At 43.1% G+C, this 22,910-nt stretch overlaps 2 protein-coding genes across 2 annotated transcripts in view; one reads left to right on the top strand and one right to left on the bottom strand.

The window, feature by feature from the left end:
* Positions 1–721: 721 nt before the first annotated feature.
* On the bottom strand, positions 722–12,539 carry INA (internexin neuronal intermediate filament protein alpha). The gene is made up of 3 exons (XM_090278532.1): positions 11,466–12,539; positions 4,207–4,331; positions 722–2,665 (listed from the first exon to the last, which is right to left on the bottom strand). Exons 1-3 carry the CDS (start codon positions 12,528–12,530, stop codon positions 2,350–2,352), a joined length of 1,506 nt encoding a protein of 501 aa, XP_090134658.1. The 5' UTR covers positions 12,531–12,539; the 3' UTR covers positions 722–2,349.
* NT5C2 (5'-nucleotidase, cytosolic II) overlaps positions 12,182–22,910 on the top strand; it is a 156,542-nt gene continuing 145,813 nt past the window's right edge. The window contains exons 1-2 of the mRNA XM_090278536.1: positions 12,182–12,506; positions 13,131–13,196. The gene's annotated coding sequence lies outside the window, so the exon portion shown is untranslated. The remainder of the gene's footprint in view (positions 12,507–13,130; positions 13,197–22,910) is intronic.

The following is a 22,910-nucleotide window of genomic DNA, read 5'->3' as shown; positions in this document are numbered from 1 at the left end:
GGTTAAGAATCATTACACCTGGCTGCTGTAGCTCAGTGGATTGAGCACCGGCCTGCAAGCCAAGTGTCGCTGGTTCAATTCCCAGTCAGGGCACATGCCTGGGTTGCATGCCAGGTCCCTAGTTGGGGGTGTGTGAGAGGCAACCACACATAGATGTTTCCCTCTCTTTCTCCTTGCCTTCCCCTCGATCTGAAAGTAAATAAATAAAATCTAAAAATAAAAATAATAAAAAGCTAACAATAGAAAATATGTTAAAAAATAAAAAGAATCACTATAGTAGAGGAAAATTCTATTATTGCTACCCATGTTCTACCTAAATATCTGGGTTCTGCGGAACCGTAACCCCATTTTCAAAGAAGGAAGATTCTTATTGTTTTGAAAGACTTTATAATCATGTGTGTTCTGCCAATTTATTCTCAGAAATGTTCACCAAGGTAAGTTAGTTCAATCATGATCCAGGCACAAGATGCAGTGCCTTTCATCGTTTGATTTGATTTCCCCACTCCTGCCACAAACTGTTCACTTAATGCACTGTGTTTCTGACCAGTCTGAAACAAATGAAGACTACAGCCCTAAGGCTTTGGCAGGGGAAAAAAAATACAACTAAATGTGGATGCACAGAACAGTGTAAGATTTCTGAATTATTTGGGGGGAGCAGTCATCTCACTGAACCAAAATGGTGCATTTATCAGTTGAAGCAGCAGAAACCACAGAATACAAGTTACATTGGTGGGATTCATGTGACTTTTAATTCTTAACTTATTAATGTTTTACAGTAAGTGTGGGGAGTAGAGACAAGGATGGAGTAAGGGAAAGGAAGAAGAGTAAGGTATCTTCAAGTTCCTTGAACTATGGAAGCACGTGCTAGCGTAAGAAAGTTCAGTAAAAGCATCAGGTCCTTATCACCACAGAGCCCTTAATGGAGAAGTGTGTTGGAGACACGGCAACTCTTTAGCTCTGGTGAAGTGACTGCTGGCAGAGAATGAATTCTGCATCAAACTTGGCACATGTGGAAGACTGGGCAATGCAGCTGCTACTCAGTTGGGCAGATGAAAAGTGGGTGCTCCAGAATCTACTTCCTAGCATGTGAGTAGGAGCTTGTGTGCACCTTCTCTGGTCTGAGTCTCCCTGCAGCTGGGAGAGCCCACCAACCGCGCAGCAATGGGAAAACCGTTGGGCAACTCTTTTAGAAAAGAGAAAGATTTCTTTTTTGTATTGCTGGTGGTGTTGATTGACCAGAAATAACTTCTTTTGCTTTGGGACAGTAGCATTGTGTCCTGGCCTCTTTAGGACCTAGACTAGCAGGAAAGGGAATATGTGGATTCTGTCTAAAGATAAGGGCATGAAACAGCTAATTCTATATCACCACAAATGAACCAACAGATAAATGAGACCTTCACTTTTTCCATTCATACAAATACTCACCTCTTCTAGCTTATATTACTAAATCTAAGGTCACCTTAATCACACAGCTTGGGATAACTATGACTGTTTCTAACATTAGGGTGAAAGGCTACATTCTTAATCGAGTAGGGTTTTTTTTTCTCCCTAATTAAGTGGATTTGATAAACTGAAAAGCCTAAAATCTAGGGAGTCTTTATTACTTTATTTGTTGGGGGCAACCCTTAAAACTTATCACTGCCATTTTTTTAACCTACAGAATTGGAAGGATATAAGCATAGATATGGTCAACATGCATTTAAATTTTACCCATTCAGCAAAGAGAGCTTAAGGAGGTAAGTTCTTTTGAGAAGAATAAAAGGGAAAAATACTACAGTAGCCTTTTTTTTTTTTTTTTTCTGAATAGAAGAAAAGGATATATGGAATTGAGGGGGGATGGAAGGGAAAGTGTCCATTAAACAAACACCTATCATTTGCAAAACAGTTCTATTAAGAGTGGTGTTGGGTGTGGACCATTAGTTTATCTTTGGCAGTGATCTTATATTTTATGTATCTAGAGTGAGATTATATAGCTGGGTAATGGCTGGTTATAGTGAGTAAAATGGGTTTTAATTTCAATTCACAGCAAATGGTGATGATCACAGATTTAGCACCTTAGTTTGTACTTCCTCTGTACCTGAATAATCTATCACTGTCAAGTCTGAGCTTTAGGTGAGAAAGCTGTGTTCTTAGATAATGCCTCTGTGGTGGCTCTAGAACTGCAGTTTGCTCCAATCTAAGCAGTGGTTTTCTTATTAGAGAATGAAGGTATTCAATGCTAAATATGAGATTGAAGCCATGAAGACATTTTATAAGTGGTGATAGGTGTTTTGGTTCAGGAATAGGCTGTTTAACAAGTCAAATGCAATTGATCCCCTCTTAAGCATTAACTCCTTTTAAGCAACATAATTATATTTTTTGGCTTGAAATGGTGCTTTCTTCTATATTTGATTTCTCTGTTTTTTTAGTAGATATTACTGTCTCCTCCAATATTTCTTCAAAACTTTCCCCTATCTGGGAGGTTTTCTTAGAGGCTACATTAGAAGCCTCCTCCTCCTCTTCCTCCTCCTCTTTCTTAAGAGACAGCCCAGTGGATGAGACTTTGGAGGTTGTAGAACTGAGGATTCTAGGTGGGAGCAGGTAACTTGGATTAGGAAGTGGATTCAGCCCTGAAATGATTGATCCACTGGTGCTAAAGCGTGTCTCTTCGCCCTCCAGCAGTTTCCTGTGAACCAAACAGAGAAAAGAAATCTCAGAAAGCCAACTTCCAACTTCTTTAAAAAAGAACTTAACTCTTAGCTCCTATTCATTTTAGAAAGATTCTATAAGACTTCGCAGTTTATTCATGAAACTGAGATGAATAAATATTGAATTTCAAGGCTCACAGAGTTGGAGTTATCAAGCACATGCATGCATGCTCACTCGTACACCACACACACACACACACACACACACACAATCTCTCTCTCTCTCTCTCTCTTCCACACCAGTTGTGTTTAAAGCACCATCAAAGGGAAACCTATCCTGTTCACAAATGTATTAAACAAGAGAAAACCTACTATTCCCCTTGTCCTCATCACACCCATTTTTGGCACTTAAGAGTCTGCAAAGCTCTAGGGAAAAGTAATTTTGCTAATCAACATCATAAGTGCAATAGGAATAAGGAAGTGAAAAGTCCACTAGGAGGGAAGACCTGCCTGAAGCAGCCTGAACTTGAGATCTGTATTCTCTCAGTGTACAGGACCACAAACAGAGTGGAACCAGCAATATCAAAGACCAGTGAGTGAACCTGTTTCAGATAATGGACTTCTTCTCAGGCTGGCCTAAATGGCATCACAACAGAGTGACCTCCAATACCTTGTTTCTCAAAACTAATCGTTTTTAGCATCCTTTCTTTAAACTCAGAAACTCAAGACACTATCACTCTTGGAGCTTTGCTTTGAAGTACACATAATGTAAAGAAAAAGAGAATAAAAAATGCTCAGACAGCTCTGGGGTTGAATCTGAGCTCTTCCATTTACTAGTGCTGTGACTATGAGCAACTTACACAGTCCATGGTTCAAGTTTCCTCATCTGCAGAATGGGAATAATAAGACGTGATACCCAGATCATTTATAATGCAGTATCTAATAGACTGCCTAGCTCATAGTAGTCAAAAACTTTTATTAGCTGCTGTTATTACATTTTTTAAAGGTAAATGCTTATATGAATATTGCCTTGAGTAGGAATCAGAGAGATAACCTCACCTATTAGAACTTTCTATATTGTATAAACGCTGTTTTTAAAGTTAGAGTCTGGTGGGTTTATTCCATCCTCTACATACTCACATTATGCCCTTCAATTCTAGCAGAGGTAAGTAGAAAAACCTGGACTAGTAAATGGAGCTGGACTATAACCAAGTCAAGGGACAAAGGTGTCAGCTCACCTGGAAGGGGCCAGTGATGTCTTTCCTCATCCTTCCTCACCCATAAGAAATAGGAAAGACTAGTCCTGGCTGGGTTATCTCAGTTGGTTAGTGTTGTCCCAAAACACCAAAGTTGTGGGTTCAATTCCCAGTCAGGGCACATACAAGAAGCAACCAGTGAATGCATGGATGAGTGAAGCAACAAAAACTGATGTTTCTCTCTCTCCCTTCCTCTCTCTCTCTCTCTCTCTCTCTCTCTCATCAATAAATTTTTAAAACATAGGAAAGACTAGAGCCACTTGCTTGGATCACATTGCCCTAGGTGGCTGCAACTGCTTGGGTGAGCATGCCCTTTGAAGTACCTGTAGGCTGCTATCTCAATGTCAAGAGCCATTTTGACATTGAGCAAGTCCTGGTATTCCCGAAGGTGGCGTGCCATCTCACTCTTGGTGTTCCTCAGATCATTCTCCAGTTGCCCAATGCTATCCTGAAAAATGACGTACCCAACATATTTAGGCCAAACCAGCTGAAATTCATCGAGATTTCCATAAGTCAAGGGTTCTCAACCTTGACTACACATTAAAGCATCCAGACCTCCCCTCACCCCCATCCAGCCAAGGTTCTGATTAATTTGTTCTGGGGTGGGGTCCCAGCATCTGCATTTTTTCATAAAGGTCCCCAGGAGATTTGGATACATGGTGAGGGTTGGGATCTTCTACCACAGGGCACATGCTTACCATCCCTCCCTTGCTTATTGTATTTGCTGCTGACTCACTTGTATGTCTTTTCTATAACACAAAGCCTCAGGTTAGGAGCTTAGATTCAGAAAATTCCAACTGTAGAAAGCACAGAGAGGACAGCAAGTCTTCTCTATCTCCATTTGTTTGCTGGTTTCTTGGAAGTCTGCTACTCAATCACTTTACTGAAAGATTTTTACATGACAGATAAGAAGATACATAATGAGAAAATTTTTTATCCACATGGTAGATTGAAATTATAATTTTTAAAAAAGAAACTACATTTATGTAATAGTTTTGCTCCAAATTCTTCCAGGTATAAACACAGGCATAGAAGAAAAATACATTTGTGATTCTGGAGCAGCCAGAAGGATCTTTTAAAAACACAGCAGATCCTATTGTTTACCTGCTTAAAATCTTCCAACGCCTGTGGAATAAAGTTCAAACTCCTCAATACAGCCTATACTTCCCCCCTTGCTCAACGTGTTTCAGCTACCCTGGCCTTCTCTTTTACTCTTTTGACTTACCAAGCTGCTGTCCCAGGCCCTTTAGGCTAGCCATTTCCTGTCTGGAATGCTCTGGAATGTCTTTACATGGCCCACTCCACGTCATACAAGACTCAATTTCAAATGTCCTCTGTTCAGACAGGTCCTCCTGGCATCCAGCTTAAGTGCTCTCTCCACATTGATCTTGCACATTATTTTACCTCAAGCCATGGCAGCGGCTAGCCCATGTAGGAACATTGTGCAAATTAGAAAAAGTGCCCTGACTGGTGTGGCTCAGTTGGTTGGGTGTCATCCTGCAAAGTGAAAGGTCACTGGTTCGATCCTGGTCAGGGCACATACATACATTGTGGGTTTGGCACACAAGAAGCAATGGATCGATGCTTTTCTCCCTCTCTTTCTCCCTCCCTTTCTCTCTCTCTAAATAATAATAATACCATTTAAGAAAAAGGTACCTCTAGTAGGAGGACAAATACTTTAAAAATCACCTAACTCAAAGTGGCCACTGTGCTCTTAGCTCTTAATCATTATCTGAAATTTTTTCTTCTTCATTTACTAGTTTGCTAATTTGATTTGTCAACCTTCCTCTATAACAGGATTTTTCAACCTTGGCCCTGTTGACATTTTGGGTTGGATAATGCTTTATTGTGGGAGACTGTACTGTGACTTGTAACATGTTTAGCAGCATCCCTGGCCTCTACCCACTAGATACCAGTAGCACACACTCCCTTTCAGTTGTGACTACTAAAAATGTCTCCAGATACTGCTAAATGTCCCCTGGGGACAAATTGATCCTCTCAGAGAACTACTGCTCTTAAATGTAATTTATATGGAAGCAGGGATCCTTTCTGTCTAGTACACCCCTGGAAGCCAGAGCCTAGCACAGAGTACACTGTAGATGCTCAATGAATAATTGTTGAATGATGCTACATAAGCACTTCTTTTCTCATCACCTGAAAAGGTGTGAGCAAATAACCCATTTAATTCAGTTGCAACTTTGTCGACATGAAGAGCATAGTGACTGAGTACTTTATGAAACAGTGAAGCAGATAAACATATAAAAAACCAAGAAAGTAAGTGCCGAGGGGCCTTTGTAAGTCCCCTTGTGTGAGGTCGATAAAGCCATGGTGAAGGTAGGATTGATACATCAGGGGGTGCAGACTTCCAAATCAAGAGAATCTGCAGAAAAGATTAAAATTCATACTATCTACCTGTTCTATAAATATTGACAGGAATACAGCAAAGGAGAAACTCAATTAAATAGTGGCTACAGAGCAAGGAATGTGGAGCTGTGGGGAAAATACATATTATACTGGACAGCAATGGAAATATTGCAAAGTGTATTAAGAGATCATGAGGGTTTAAAAGGGTTTTTACCAAGAAAGTTTACTGGATGGTTGCTATTTGAGGTTAAATTAACCTATAAGCAAGTCTACTCATCAGGGTAAGAGAATCAATATTAACTGGTAAGGGGGAAAAGGGTTTAGAATGAGGAAAAAAGGAGAAAGAGGAGGAAGCATCCTCATTATGCAAAGAAGCAGGAGAAATACACGAGGAAAAGAGGAGGATTTAATCAGGGTCTTTGCGTTGCATTTCTTGCCCCACCACAAATATCTAACATACCTCAGTCAGTTTTCTATTTTAGTTTCTTCAAAACTTCCATTTCTGCATATGGAAAAATACAATGTTTATTCTTTCCTGAGGTGTTCTGAGATTCTCAACTTGAGGTTCCAATTTAATGCACCTCATATTATTATATGCTTCCATTATCTATTAAATTAGATAATAGGCATTAGAATAGTACTTGTCACAAAGGAACTGCTCAATAAATATTAGTGGCTTTTATTATTGTTAATATATCATGTGACTCTACCTTTCTAATCATATGGACAAATTAACCATGAGCCCTCCCAATAACCCCTTAGATAACCAAGGAAAGCAGCGTATAATACAACTCAAATATTGAATAGTAAGAGGCATATCCCTTAAAGCACTAAATTTTTAAAAAAAATAACTTTTGAATAAAAACCTTTTTGAAGCAGGCTGTACCACTGTTAATTAGGACATTAAACATAATTCAACCTTTCTCAGCAACTGTAGGTTATGATAACGATCCAATTATTTTTCTATAATTCTGTGATGTATTTTATCTTTTAGGTCAACTGAGGTGTACCTGGCTGTTTATTTCTGCCCTAAATGACCCCAAAGAGCAGTGTCTGAATTAGTGTTTGCCACTCATTAGTTTTCTTTGTCCTGAAAAGAACTGATCTGCTGCTCCTCCTCCTTGGTCCCTTCTTCTTCTCTCTCATGGTGCAAGCTTGAAATTCAAACAAAGTGCTTTACAATCCTGTAAAGTAACAATGAATAGACCTGGGGCATCAGAGGGGTTGACTCCCTACTATGTGGTTTAGACATAAACATTTTTGTCTCATCAGCAGATTAATTAGGTCCTTTTTAAAAAAATTATTTTTGTTTCATCGCTGTTGTCTGAAAAAGAGGTTATTGGGGAGTTGAGTTCTGGATAGATGAGATGTTGAACATTTCACATGTCTATTTTATGGATCAGAGCACACAAAAAGCATGACTTCGCTCCTTTCACAAGGAACTGTGCTGACTGCTGATCACTGCTCCTCAATGTCTAGTCTCTTTGTTTGTGCTCTTTGTTTCCCTACACCAGGCTGTCTTGCCTCGCCCTTCAAAAGCTCTGCCAAAGATGGCTTCCTGCTCACGAAATCTGAGCAGAGCGCCGCAGTCCGCCCCCTCCCCCAACCACACAGCTGCTGCTGGCTTAGCCCGAGGGAATGGGACAGAGGCACTCCCAGCTCCAGCTGGGGTCTCTCCTGGAGCAGATAAAACAGGTGCTGAGCTTCTTCCTCAGGGCTGGAAGGATGTGGGCTGGGAGTAAGAGAAAGAACTGGGTACACTAGCATCTGCAGTAAAAGGGAACGACTAACAGTGCTGGGGATTTCACCACTTTTAGGAGCCCTCAGCCAGGCAACAGTAGTGAGTGCAGCCATCCAGTTACTACTCTGTGTAATAAACTTGCGGGGAGAGAGGGTTTTTATATGTGATGCGCCCCTATGCCTTATTCTACCACCTGTTTTTGTCTTATCCTCACATTTGTTTTCCTTTTTGTCCCTACCATACTTTAAAATCTTGCATGATATGAACTGGTTTACACAGGGAAATGTGGTAATTTAGGTCCATGCACCCCAAAATCAGTCTGAGGAACAACAGGATGCAGCATTTGTTTTTATTTTCTTTTGTTTTATTGAAAATGCTTATCCTTGGGCCACACCTACTCAAACTACTGAGTCCATATTTTTGGGAGTGGGCTTGAGAATCTTTTCTTTAAGCCCTCAAGTGACCTTGGTAAGTCAATGGATTTAGGAACCAATAGTTTCAATTTATTTTTGTAAAGGAGCTATCATGGTGGCCCCAATGACCATAATACAGTGAGACACAGAGGGGCAAGAACGCAACAAAACAAAAAGCATATGGAGGAGTTAAAGACTAAATGTGTTTTTTTTTTCTTTTCTTGAATTCTAACTTCAGAAATGGATCTATCAAATGCTACAGATTTATATGCAGGCACTACCACCTCCAATCTCCAAGGGATCAGCCCCTTCCTATTAGGCTGTATTCCAATCTCATACTGGAGAGAAGAGGGCAGACTTGGCTTCTCTCCCTGGAGAGCATTAAATAATGGTGATCTTGATTGTTCAGCAAGGTCTTTCAAGGAATGCTTTAGCTTTCCAAGACAGACCATAGTACAGGTCCAGGGGCCCCAGTACCCTTCAAAAATGTCCTTAGAAATCTTCGGAATAATGGGGGCTCTAATGGTGGTGAAGCAGCTATGCAGGAACTCCAATTGCCCTGTTTTACAAATGGAAAAGGCTCCAGCTAAAGAAGTGGCTGCATTTGGCTTTTGAAGACAAAAGCCCTAGCTCTTCATCATGTCTCCTGTTGCCTGATCTGGACTTCTCATGCACCACTGTACACTTACTATGTCACCCTGAAATATTCTTTACCCTTTCAAAGTGTAATAAGCATTCTCTCCTCAAATAGGCTGCCAGATCTCTGGGGCAGTGAAAACGTGACTTTAATGGAGCCTTCCTCTGCCTCTTGGAGGATGGCAAGCTTGCACAAGAAAATGGGCCTATTACTAATCACTGAAGCAGAAGGAAGGAACAGCCTCCCATTACTGCAGTGAAAGGGGTGGGGCAGGGGGTGACAGGGCAAGAAAACAGTGGCTGAATCTCTATGGAGAAGGAAGTTTTCATCTTCATTGGCACTGCTGATATTGCTAGAGAGAGCAGCCAGAGGACACCTTTGTGGCTTCAGGCCTTCAGGGTCTGCAGGTAAGGATGTGAGCCCCTCCTCAGTCTTAGGTCCCAATGGGGTTGGAAATACCTCTCTGCTATCTGATCTCTACCACTCCATCAGCAGGCCCACTGAGGCATGGGAAGCTAAAGCTGATGGGGGCAGCACTGCAGAGCTGCAGACATGCTGCGGTTGCTGTTTTTCTTGTTTCTCCTGTGGACTACATCTACATGACCCTGCTGTTGTCTAACACTGAAAGCCTTTTAATGCAAACAAAACAAGGCAGACAATATTGTCACTACCTCATGGAATGAAGGGGCTATCACAAACAAATAGAGGACATGGCAAAGCCCAATTTAGAGGGCAGTTATGGGTAAATTACCCTTTTTGTAGAAATATTGGGCTGGCCCTTCAGAAGATCATCTAGCTCATCCTTTGGGGCTTCTAGAAGAAAACATGAAGCTTCAATAAACTAAATGTGATTAATCCAGACATTACAGGGGCTGGGCCACATAGTGAAAAGTTCAAGTTACAGATTGTGAGGCAGAAGAGAAGTCTTTATCTGAATACTACGGTAAAATGTTAACTAAACAAAACAAATGATCCAAGCAACTTTCTTCCTTTATCAAAGGAAGTCATTTATAATGAACAACAAATACCTGCACACCAATAATTATTCTTTATCTCCAGGTTAACATCATACTTTTGAGGTTTCACTCCTTTTCTTGTATGTATTTTTATTAATGCTCCCCAAGCCCTCTTAATTTAACCAAATGTAAACTTTGGTCTTGGCCAGAATGAATTATTGCAAGTTTCTGAATTATAGCTTCTATGCAAAGGAGCTTTTATTGTACCTTTAATCTGAACCGCACTTTTTAGATTATTTTCTACATTTTCCTCCTGCCTCTGTGCCCTTGTGGTCAAAAGCCCAGAACACTTGATATAGCAAAGATGAAGATGCAGTGGCCTTCATTTGGAGAAATAAAGGATGAAAGGACCAATCAAAGGAACTTACAGGATATGCAAAGATGAAAAATAAGTGGTTAATAGCAAAGATAGAGTTCATCTCTTTGATTTACCACATGCACTTAGATCAGAAAACTGTTCAGAAAATGGGCATTTTCAAGTGGGACCTCACTGCTGGGAGCATATTAAGTGGTTTTTGTTAAGTGCTAAGCCATCCATGAAAGTGAAAATTGATACTGTCCATGAGGTGACCTTTGATTGCAGGTAGCCAAGACTGATGTGTTGGTGTTGCAGGAGAAAAAAAAAAATCAAAGCAGTTAATTGCCTAGAGAGTCATAACTGGGACGTGCAACGGGAGACACATTTCTGAGATGCGAGATCAGCACCGAGGACAGCGCCCCGGCCATTCTGTTGAAAGCTTTCTTTAGAAAGAAATATCATCAATGGGGCAACTAGGGAACCGTGCGTGCATGTGCGTGTGTCTGTGTGCGTGGTGTGTGCCCGTTGGGGGAGCGGTATGCTAGCCCAACCACCCATCCTGTTGGTTCCAAATCTACTCCTTAAAGGATAAAAGTCAAGAAAATGGGGTAGAATCATTCTCAGTTCAGCTCACCATTCTTCCCCCAACATCAGGGCACAACATATTCTATAAATATGTATCCTAGGGCGCACAGAAAGCCTTTCAAAGTCGACAAAAGAAGCCAGAGAGCCGAGACAGTACTGCCAACCACAGAGAGGGTGTAACCCATCCTTGTTGGGCTCACTCCTACTTTGGGTGGAGAACTGTTCTTCAAGTCTTAAGTGTATTTATTCCCACTTGCTGACAGGTAGGCATGAGTTAGATTTCCGGACTCTGAAGAAGAGTAGGGCTTCTTTGTTAGAAGGGCTCTGGAAAGGGATGTAACTAAGCAGCAGGAAAATCAGGGGATAGTCCAGAGCTTTTTGTTTGCCAAGTCCTCTAGTCGAGACTTTTCCTCTTTCCTCCCTTCCCCTCCCCCCAGTTCTTTGGGCCACAAATGTGGGGGAAAGCGCAGGTATGCGTGGGAGGGGACAGGGTGCCACTCCTTACTTAAACAGCGCTCCAGTCCTTACCTGGTAGCTAGCCACTTCGGCACTGTGTCGCTCCTCCAGTTCCAATATCTGCCTCTCCAAGGACTCATTGGCTCCACGCAGGCCCTCAATTTCGATGGTGCGTGCCTGCAGCTGGCGCCGGTACTCGTGAATCTCTTCGCGGCTGGCCCGGATGGCCTCGGTGCTGCGAGCTGCCTGCTCGTTCAGATTGGCAAACTTGGACTTGTACCACTCCTCGGCTGACTGGAGGTTCTTGGCGGCCAGGGACTCATACTGGGCGCGGATCTCCCTCAGTGCAGAGCTCAGGTCAGGTTTAGCCACAGCCACGTCCACCTCGGCCGCAGCCTGCGACGACGCCTGCAGCGTAGCCAGCAGCTCGGCCACCTCCTCGTCGTGCACCTGGCGCACGAAGGCCAGCTCATCCAGTAGCGACTCCACCTTCTTCTCCAGGTCCAGGCGGGCCAGTGTGGCGCCGTCCACGTCGCGCTGCTGAGCCTTTAGGGCGCGCTCGGCGCCTTCGCGCCCGCGGCTCTCCTCCTCGCAGCGCGCCCGCAGCCGCTGCACTTCCTCCGCCAGCCCGTCGCGCTCCAGCAGGGCCTGTGCCCGAGCCGAGCTCGCCTCCTCCAACTGCGCGCGCAGGTCGCGCAGCTCGCGCTGGAAGAGCTCGCCAACGCGCGACGGCTCAGCGTGGCGCTGCCGCAGCGCGGCCAGCTCTGCCTCGAGCGCGCGATTCTGCGTCTCCAGCTGATGCACCTTCTCGATGAATACAGCGAAGCGGTCGTTGAGGCCCTGCAGCTGCTCCTTCTCGTTGGTGCGGATGATCTTGTACTCGTTGGTGCGCGCCGCCGCCTGGCTCAGGTCCAGTCCGTCGGGTGCCGGAGGCCGCCGGTAGGCCAGGCCCAGGCCGAGCGACGAGACCGAGGAGCAGGCGGCCGAGGAGGCCACATTGCAGCGGGACAGCGACTGAGAGCGGTAACTGCCTGCGCCGCCAGCCCCAGAGAGGCGCGAAGACAGACGAGAGCTGTCTCCAAACACCTTGCGATAGGAGGAGGGGCCGCACAGGTAGTGCTCCGAGCCGAAGCTCATGGTTCCGGGAGCAGGGCCGGGAGAAGGAGCGCAGCTGTAGATATCTAGGAGAGGAGAGGTGCGCCAGACGGGGCGCGGCAGGGCGGTGTGCGCCGGGTTTTAAGGCGCTGGGGTGGAGGTGGGGGCTGGGTCGGCGCATTCGGGGCGGAGCTCCTGCTCTGGGTCTGGCTAGGGGAGGGAAGGAGGGAGCATCAGGATGGGGGCGGGGAAGCGCAGGGACTACCGCAGCTGCGCAAGCGACAGACCTAGGGCGCCAGGACAGAGCCATTTGTGTAGGACTTGCTTCCTGTCCTCAGTGTCCCTCCCCAAGAATCGTCTGGTTTGGAAATGACTGGAGGTCAAGGGTGCCTAAACGACTGGGGTTTGCCATCTGGAAACCACACGGTTCCGTTGCATCCCTTGACCCTGTCCTAGGGTTTTCTGGGAGGTGTCCCGTACGCCCATTCTCATCCCGGAGCGTCCGAGGGTTGAGGCCCTGTTTTTCCTGTTAGAGTGGGAACCCGTAGGGCGAAGCTTTGTCCCCTCTCTCAACCCGGTTGGGGTTCCCGGGGGAAAAGTGGGTCTACGTCAGAGAGCATCTCATCAGCTGTTCTTCTGCAGCTCCCGGGACCATCAGAGGCCGGAGGCTGCGCAGAAACCCTGCAACGCCCGGGGAAAGGAAGGGAGGTAGGTCCCTGCAAACAAACAGATGCCCAGGAGTGCGGAAGAGTGATGGTAACTGAACTGGCCTCCTTTGCTGTGCGCTGGGGGGACTCAAAGAACGGAATCTGGAAAGATGAAGGCTGGGAGAGTCAGTGTGGGGGCTGCAGTATGTAGTACTCACTTTCAAGCTTCTAATATCTCCCAGGATGTGGGTATGACTTTGGAGAGAGAGGAGGAGGAACTGTTTAGTAGATTCCAGAATTTCAGACTGAGGACATTTCTTGATGTTGGAATCTCAAGGAAGTACTTCATGGCAGGGGGAATATTATCTGAGAGAGGCCACTAGAAGATGGGGAAAGGAGTCCTGTGGGACTCTGGAGCACATCTCCTGGCTTTGTGCTTGGTTATGGGAGAGGGTCAGGCCTTTTCCACAGACTATCCCTCTGGTTCTTTATACCAGGTCCAGACCTAAGCTGGTGGGACTCAATTCTGAGTGCTTTGGGTTCAGAAAGACCTGGTAAGGTAAGAGTGCTCGCATCGCTGATAATAGTCCCCGCTAGCCATTGTGCCAGGACTTTTGCATAGGTTTACCTCTTCCTGGCCACTCTTCAAGATGGCCTTTACCTCCTTCCAGACAAGAACCCGAGGTTCAGCTGCAGCACTCTGTGTATGTATGCCAAACATACATTCTTTCTTCACCACATATTTCTGCTTTTTAGAGCAATGAAACTTGGGAAGTCTCATTAATTTCAATGTAGCCAGAATAAGGCTAAGTGGATTTCAGAAGAGTTTTGACCAATAACAAACTAGCAGGCTGGTTTGTAATTGAAAGAACATTGGACCCAGAATCAGAGGTGATGGGTTTGAATCGTGGCTTCTGCGACTTGCTAAGCATGTCATGGAAGATTTAGTTGATGCATGTAAAAGTGCTTTATGAGCTGTAAAGGTATCAGAGGCTACTGCCATCATTGTCTTTCAAATAAAGAGAGACTGCTTCACACACACCATCAACAGGATGTGAGTTGGGTTTTGTGTGGAATTGCAGAAAACTATCCATCACATCAGGCTGCCCTTTGGAAGAGAGAACACAGCAACCTTGATTGATCATGGTTCCAGGAGCCAGTGTGAGGGTAGCTTGCAGTCGTTGTCCCACTGCAATGTCGAAACAACTACAGATAATCAGAAGATCTTACTTCTGGACTATAGTTCCAATCTCATTTCAACCATATTGTTCAGGACTACTACAAATCAGCAAAATGCCCTGGTTGGAGTTTCACCTTTCTTTCTCTTTCCATCGACTGATAGAAGCAGTACTCCAAAGGCAGAACACATAGAACAGAAGAAAGTATACAGAAGACTCAAATGACCCAACAAAGGGGGGCCCTGGACAACCTAGAGTGGGCTGCAGTTTGCGTTTTCTGAATAGCTTACTTGACATTCCCAAACTGAGATTCCCTCATGAGAATTCTACCTCCCTTTCTTGGCAACCCACCCCACAGGCCTAAGATGTTTGGCTTTAATAATAATTTTAGCACAAAGCTGCACTAAAAAGGAGTGATCTTGGCAAAGCCTCAAACCACAAGCATTTCCAGCTGGCCAGGTTTCCTCAGGGATTGCCTTGTCTTCATCTTCCTCTGATGTCAGACTCAGGCACTGTAGACATATTGGTGTGTCATTTCCAGGTTCTCCCTCGTGCCACATCCTCCGTGGCCTCTCTGTGGCATTTGCCAGTGCTCACCACTCCCCTTTGTTTCAAAGACTCAGTTTTCAGCCTTCTGCTCTTCCCTCATAAACTGTTTTTTAGTTATTAGGTGTCCCAGAGTCAGTAAGGCTTTGTGGTAAAGTCCTCTGTCTAAGAGATCTAGCTTTGCACCATTGTTCTGCCTCACCATAGGACTTTGAATAAATCACTGTTATATTCAGAACCTTAGTTTTGTCATCTGTAAAATCTCAATAAAACCATCCACCTGAGTGGTTTTCATCTTGACTGCTCATTAGAAGCACCTGGGAACTTAAATTCAGATTCTCAGGCCTTATCCCAGATCTACTGAACCTAGGTTTGAGAACCCTGATGTACCTCTCAGGAAATTCTGTGAAGTTTAAATGAGATTATGTATACAAAGAGTGGGTATCACAGTGCCTGCCATATGGATGCTTAATAAATGATGGCTATTAGAAGTATCACCTTCTTATTTTGTCTATTCAGTGGTAAATATTTACTGAGTGCAATGCACTGGATTAGGTGCTAGGAATAAGGCAAATGTGGACTCTGCCTCCATGAGACTGGCATTCTAGCAAGAAAGAGGTTAAACAACTAATTACACAGTTAATTATTAATGATAATTCTGACAAGTGCTCTGAAGGAGAGTACATGTTGCTGTGGGTCATACAACTATAACAAAAGGCTTGACCTGTGCTGATCATTTCCAAATGCCTTTTCCCAATTTCCACTCCAAACTCACATATCCAACTGTCTGTTGGATATCACTTCATGAATGCTTGCTAGTGTTCAAATACTTTATATCCAAAAGTGAATTTATCATCTCCCTCTAGCCCCTCCACTCCAGCCCACTTCTTGATCTTGACTTTTCTGTCCCATCCCTGTTCCTCTGCTCATGCAACTATTCCTTCCTGGAATTTTCTCCTCTTCCCCCACTTCAGCTATTGAATTGTTAAGGTTCAAATGCTGCTTCTTCCATGAAACCTCCCCTGCTATTTCAAATGTAAAGTGATACTTTCCTCCCATGAACTCTTCTCCTCCTTCCCATAGCTGTACATGGCTTAGAGTTACCTATCATTTTCTGCTATAATTATATGTGTGCTTCTCTAAACTGAACTGGAAGCTCCTTGATCACAATTATTCTACATCTAACTCAACAGCTTGTACTGTGTTCTCCATTGTACCAACTCCAGTATTATGAACTCCTCTCAGTTTAGAATGCTATTTAAAATCCTCTTTAACATCATAAAGCTCAAAGGCAGAGGCTGGGATAATACAAGATGTGTCTGGACTGTTTAGTAGTTTCAGAAAGAAGTAAAGTGCTCAAAAAGAAAACAACAAATAAGTGAATTTTTTAAAAAGATGGGGCATGTTTAAAGGACATTCATGCCAACCTGAAAGATTCCCAATAGCCAAAACTGGAACAATTTGAGCTACACAGTAAATTATGATGGTAATGGATTATGACCCAAAGAATAAAATAAATATCTATGAATTCATACTAATATGATTAAAAGATTGAATAAATGGGAAGAAGGAATAAGTCTCCCTTACAGAAGAATTCCAATTAATACATGGAAGTTTCTATGTTTTGGCTTTAGCACTATTAAGTCCATCCAGGAAGTTCTGTGTATATGTGCGTTTCTCTCTTTCTCTCCATACTTTTAGCCTTCCCAGAATTACCTCTCCTAAATCCAAAATTAGGCTGAACTGGAGTTGCCAGGGCTACAGGATTAGCAGGAAAGCAGGAATGTTTGCCCGCTCAGGCACTTTTCAGGACCTCGGACAGCTCCCAGCCTTTCTAGAGTGGGTGTCTGCTTTTTAGACTTCACAAAATGTTAGAATGAAATTTAATTTGAGAAACTATTTGGTCAACCCCCTGCATTTTGCTGATGCCCAGAGAAAGGATTCCAGTCAGCAAATATCCCAGTATTGTTAACTGCCTGGCTGTGGGAGATAGAGCTTAGAGGGCTCCCTTTGCCCCAGTGTTTCCTGCACCTACGTGTCTGCCAATGCCTAAAAAATGTCTTAGTTCAACTCAGCAGACTTATGTGGATCAAGCTCTTCCACACCTGGTAAGAGAACTGCTTAAATACAGATACCACTCTGAGAAGGGGAATAAAGGGACTCCAGTTTGAATGAGAAAATAATCTCTTCTAAGGGGTGGTCTCCACGAAGCCTAGAAGAGGAAAGAGCACCAGAGCATTAGGGGCCCAACAGGGGCAGGAGAGGGGATGACTGGATGAAGTGGAAAAGAGAAATATTCAGGGGAGTGAAGGCAGACATTCACAGCCGTGTGCCCTGAGCACACAGGCGAAGGAGAAGCCTCATACTTTCCTAAAATGAGAGTATAGAGGCCTAAACTCTCCTCTTCCACATACATATCGCAAGAGTCATTAGACTCATTTTCAAAAAATATTTATGTAATGATTCAATATACTTTGTCTTTGTTCCTCACAACAAGTATATTGGGTTTTATTATCTCCAATTTCCAAATGAATAGCTGGAGACACTGAGAGGCTGGGTAACTTGCCTAAAGTGACACAGCTACAAAATGGCAGAGCTGGGTCTTGAACCCGGTTTCTCTGACTCCATGATGTTCTTTTCATCATGCTGTAGACCTAATAGGGTCTTTGTGTGTGTGGTAAAATATACATAACGTAATTTTTACTATTTTAACCATTTTAAAGTGTGCAATTCATTTGCATCAAGTACACTCACAATGTTGTATAATTATCACCACTATTTATTTCTAAATCTTTTTTGTCATCCCAAACAGAAATTCATTTGAGATTAATAACTCCCCAGTCCCCTAGCCCCTGGTAACTTCTATCGTACTCTATGTCTGTTTGGTTTTGACAATTCTAGGTACCGCATGTAAGTGGAATCACACAATATTTGTTCTTTTGTGTCTGGCTTATTTTATTTAGCATAATGTTTTCAAGGGTCATCCATGTTGTAGCATTCATTAGAACTTAATTTCTCTTTATGGCCTGTTGGGGTCTTGTAGTTGCAAAACACAGAGATTTACTCAGTCCTCCAGAAATAATGGTGTGTTGGGGGGGAGTATTGTAAGCAACTTTGTAAAATTAAGGAATATAGAAATCTCAGCCACATGGCTAGATGTTCAGAAATAGCCATATGACTGGACTTACAGGAACTTACATGCAGTTTGGAATCTGATCAGCACAGCTCTAGGGACTAAAATATCTCCTTGCCCCTTTTGTGGCAGGAATTTGCTATTTTGGGGTACTGCGTCATTTTGCCAACCTAGTAATATTTTGCTTTCACAGCTCCTGTATGGTCTGGCACTATCCACCAACTACTTACTCTATCAAAAGCAACTCTCAGGCTTTTGCTGACTCCATATTTCTGTAATTTCAATGATATGCTGTCTTTTCTCTCTCTGTGCCCTTCATCTCCTGTGCCCACTGTCAACTGACAAACTTTCTCCAAAAATCTGATCTATTTTCTGATTGGCCTGGTTACTTACCAGTCATTTCATGCCATACCACCTCATAAGCCACATGCATTATTAGAAATCACCTGCCCTTTATTCAAGCATCTTTCTCTGCTCCGATCATTTGTGGCCAGGGTGACAAGTCACATGCTATTGAATGTGGCTCTTAATGGTAAAGAACTGCCTATCTTGGGAGGAGGTTGGGCACATGGCAGGCAGACACCCAGAAAGTCGTTGGCTTCCATCCTCTATATCAGTTCTACCCTGCCATGCTTATCAGGCTTCTATGGCACTTTAACCGTATGGCCTGCATCTACTTCTGTGATTCACAAGTCACAGAGCAAGGGTATGTATATGTCTGAGTTGATGTGTACTATGCAGGTATTTCTGCACTTATTTTTAGATTATACAAATAATTGCCATATGGTGATATGTAGTTTGGAGTTGTTTTAAAGATCCTCAGCTTATTACATCAAGCTGCCTACTTACTGTTTCTGAATGCGGTTGTTTCTCCTAAGTCTGAAAATCTATTTTTAGTTCTCTTGCCAAGTCTGCAGTAACAGGAAGGTATTCTGAACACAGGGCACACACTGAGGTGTTAACAAGTCCATGACTTGGGTTCCATTTCCTGTAAGCACAGGAAAAAGGACTGGATTCTGGGAATCAGGACATTTTTAGTTCTGTGATTGTGACAGAGAATATAGTGCTTACCAAATAGCACATAAATATCTCCTGCCCACTCTCCCTTCTACATTTCCCAACCTCACTTGTAGTTAGGTTGGGGTGTGTGACTAGTTCTGGTCACGTGGCCATGAGAAGTGATACATATTCTCCACACTGTCTTTCTGAAAGGTAGGGGTCGAGTTGGCAGGACCCACAGTCGAGAAGCAGCCTGCATCCCTGAGTCATCATTAGGAGTGGTGCTGCCCTAGAGAGTCTCCTGGCCCGCAGAGGACTTTTTGTGAGTAGGAAATAAATCTCTGTGGGTTAGACCCTGGAGATTGGGGTTTGGTTTGACTGTTACTGCAGCATAGCCGAGAGTCACCCTGATTAGCACAGTCACTAGACAACAGTGTGAGCTTGGGAAAGTAACAATGTCTTCAGTCCTCATCTCCTTCTGAAACATGAATTGCCCCAGCTAATCTCAAAGGGCACCTTCTAAGATTCTCTGATTCCTCATTGACCATGTCCTGTTTGCTTTTTCTGAGCAAGCTTTCTGTTCACTGCTTTCTATTTTCATTGTCACTGAGTTATATTATTTCTCACTTGAGCCATTCCAAAAGCCTTCTCATTGCCACCATGCCCCCCGCCATGTCTCCAGGCTCATGCCTGTCAGCTTTCCCCTTCCTTAATATAGATTATGCTACCTTTTTCCTCAGAAGCCTTCACTGGCTACCCTTCTGCCTGCTGAACAAAGCCCGTGTGATGTCTGACATTTCAGGTCCTTGATAATCTGCGGTAGGTTATTTGTACAGAGCTCTCTCCTCCTGACTCTACTGTGGGTTTCTTGAGGTCCAATACCATGTCTGGGTCAGTTTATCCTCCCACACAGCTAATGCCTATTGAAGTAGCAAGTCAAATAGGAATGAAACCCTAATGAATTTGTAGAAACCGCCAAATGAATTGTAATGATGATGTTTGCCAGTAGCATGCCTATTAGAACAGTGCAAAACACATGTATGTTAAAATGCAGAATATGTGTGTATTAAAATCCACCTCCAAGGTTGATTGAAGACTATGTGAAAGGTCATTGAGCGGTAAGGGAGGTAAGAGAGTTACAAAAATGTAAGTAAGACAAGGTCCCTGTCCTCCAGGGGACAAGGAGTGTGTTTGGGTGGGGGTGGGGCGCTGCAGGAAACCATCTGCTTAGGACAGCAAAGGGGTCCTCATAGTAGCAAAAGGAGACCAGCATTTACATCTTACTTCCTAGTTCAAATAACATTTTCACAAGAATCCTGTGAGGTGGCTATTAGTATTTTTATTATGCTGATGAGAAAAAATATTGAGAGGTCTGGGATTTGCCCAAGGTTAAAAATCTGGGCTTCTAACTCAACAGCTTGTATTATGTTCTCCATTGTACCAACTCCAGTATTATGAACCCCTCCCAGTTTAGAACACTGTTTAAAATCCTCTTGAAAATAAAAAAGCTCAAAGGCTGAGGCTGGGATAATACAAGATGTGCCTGGACTATTCAGTAGTTCCAGAAAGAAAGGAAGTGCTCAAAAACAAACAACAAATAAATGAATTTTTAAAAAAGATGGGGCATGTTTAAAGGACATTCCAGGCCAACCTGAAAGATTCCCATCAGTCAAAGCTGGAACAATTTGAGCAAGAAAGTAAATTATGACAGCAATGTATAATATTATGACCTATAGAATAAAATAAATATCTGTGAGCCCATACTAATATGATTAAAAGATTGAATAAATAAGTGGGGATGAAGGAACAAATCTCCCTTACAGAAGAATTGCAATTAATACATATAAAAGGAGTGAGAGAAACAGAAAATCACCATTAGCATACCACAGTAATAATTGCTGAAGGCAAAATCTACTGAGGGAGCCTATATGAGTGAGCAAAACTTTAAGGAGAAATGGGATAATTGCATAGCCTCAAAGTATAGACTCCAAAATATTTATTAATCATCTTGTTTTAAACATATATCTAAAAATGTTTTGGTTCTCCTCCCTACACCATGTAAAGCTAAATTCCTCTCCCCTTTAGTGTGGGCTCAGTCTCTTTTATAATCACTTCTGCTGATGTAGTTATGAAAGCAGCCCAAGAAAATATGTAGACAAATGAGTGTGTCTGTGTGCCAATAAAAATTTTATTTACAGAAGGGCAGTGAGCTAGATTTGGCCTTGCAGCCATAGTTTGCCTACCTCTAGAGCAGCCAATGGAAAGGAAAAAATTCAAATTTTGCAGTGGAGAAACCTGGCGGACACCACCTTAACCGATGATCAAGGTTAACATTATCAGTAATAAGTCATAGTGAAGTGATGTCAGCACAATGCCGAGTAAGGAACTCTAAATTCCATCCTTTCATAACAGCAACAGAAAAGGTGGCAAAAACTGTCCAAATCAACTTTTTCAGAACACTTAACACTAACCAAAAGCCTGCAACAACCAGGGGGATGCTTTCAAGAAAAACAAGCTGATTCTGGGTAGGAACAGCAAGCTTTGTGGTGTTTTAACTTACCCTGGTCCCACCCTCCTTGCCCAAAATTAGACGTGGCCTTACATAAAATAGCTGCATTCCCAGTATTGGTACCAGTAACGGAGAGAGCAGAATGCGCCTCATTTTCAACTGTGGTTGTTGATTTTGACCTGTCTGATGACTCCCTAAAGCAGCAATTTTCAACCTTTTTTTTTTTTTATGGCACATGTAAACTAATTACTAAAATTCTGTGGCATACCAAAAAATATATTTTTTGCTGATCTGTCAAAAAAATGGTATAGTTTTGATTCATTCATGCTGGATGGCTATTGTTGTGCAGGCTGTTGTCATTTTTAAAAATTTGACAATCTAAGGCAAAAGAGGTCAGTGCCCCTGACTAAATAGTCAGGTCTTGCATGTTTTAAAAATTCTTGAGGCACACCAGTGTGTCTGCACCAGTTGAAATTCTCTGCCCTGAAGGAATGGCTCAAGGGTTTGTCTTTATCTTGTATAACCTGAAACTCTCCACTGCTGAGGTAACTATCCAGGGAGCATTTGATGAAAACACATACAGGCAAATGTTTTAGCTGCTGTTGCCTGAAGTAATGGATAACCTTTGAGGCAAACAGTAGACTAATCAAAGGCTTGGGGAAGAGGCTGGGTAATGAGATGTTAACACTCTGAAACATATTTCTGGGAAACTTGAAAGTTACAAACATGCCCAGGGCGATGTACCTGCTCAGAAATTCCCTGAGAAATTCCCTAAACTCTCACTTCTGGCTGACCTTCAGGCTCTGCACAAGCAGGCGGTGAAGGCTAAGGCAAAGCTAGAAACTGCCTGCCTGGGTGTTGAGCGCATATGCCAAAACACACAGAGCCCATCTACTAAAAAAGTAGGAAGGTTTTTTTTTTTCTTTTGGTTCCAGGGACTTAAGAAAATTTGTGATCAATCACTTCTGACGCCTAAGCTAAAAGAGAAGATCTAAGTGGCCATACATGACAAAGAATACCGACTTTACAACATTAGTTCAGAAAAGTCACTAAAAAAGCAAACAGTGCAAGCTACAAAAAGCAACATAAACATACTCTAGGAAGAGGGGAAGGCTCTAATTTCCAGAGTTGCTACATTAGAATATTCAAAATGCCCAGTTTTTAACAAAATGTCAAGACATGTGGAGAAACTAGGGGAAAAAAGAAGTTAATATAATCTGTCTCTAAGGGAGCCCAGGTGCTAAACTTATTAGACAGAGTTTAAATCAGCTAATTAAAATATATCCAGTGGAGCTCTAGAAACCCTATCTGAATGGAAACCACCACTCATTGTGAGTGCAGGAAAGCTTGTGAGGAGTTGGGGAGAGGGTGGGAGGTGAAGCAGGTCTGGGCCTGGGCCAGCTTGGGCGG

The sequence above is a fragment of the Furipterus horrens genome, unplaced genomic scaffold (genome assembly GCF_987537825.1).
Source record: "Furipterus horrens unplaced genomic scaffold, mFurHor1.1.pri manual_scaffold_5, whole genome shotgun sequence".
Taxonomy (NCBI): domain Eukaryota; kingdom Metazoa; phylum Chordata; class Mammalia; order Chiroptera; family Furipteridae; genus Furipterus; species Furipterus horrens.
The sequence above is the reverse complement of the archived record's forward strand: the minus strand, read 5'-3'. Positions and strand labels throughout refer to the sequence as shown.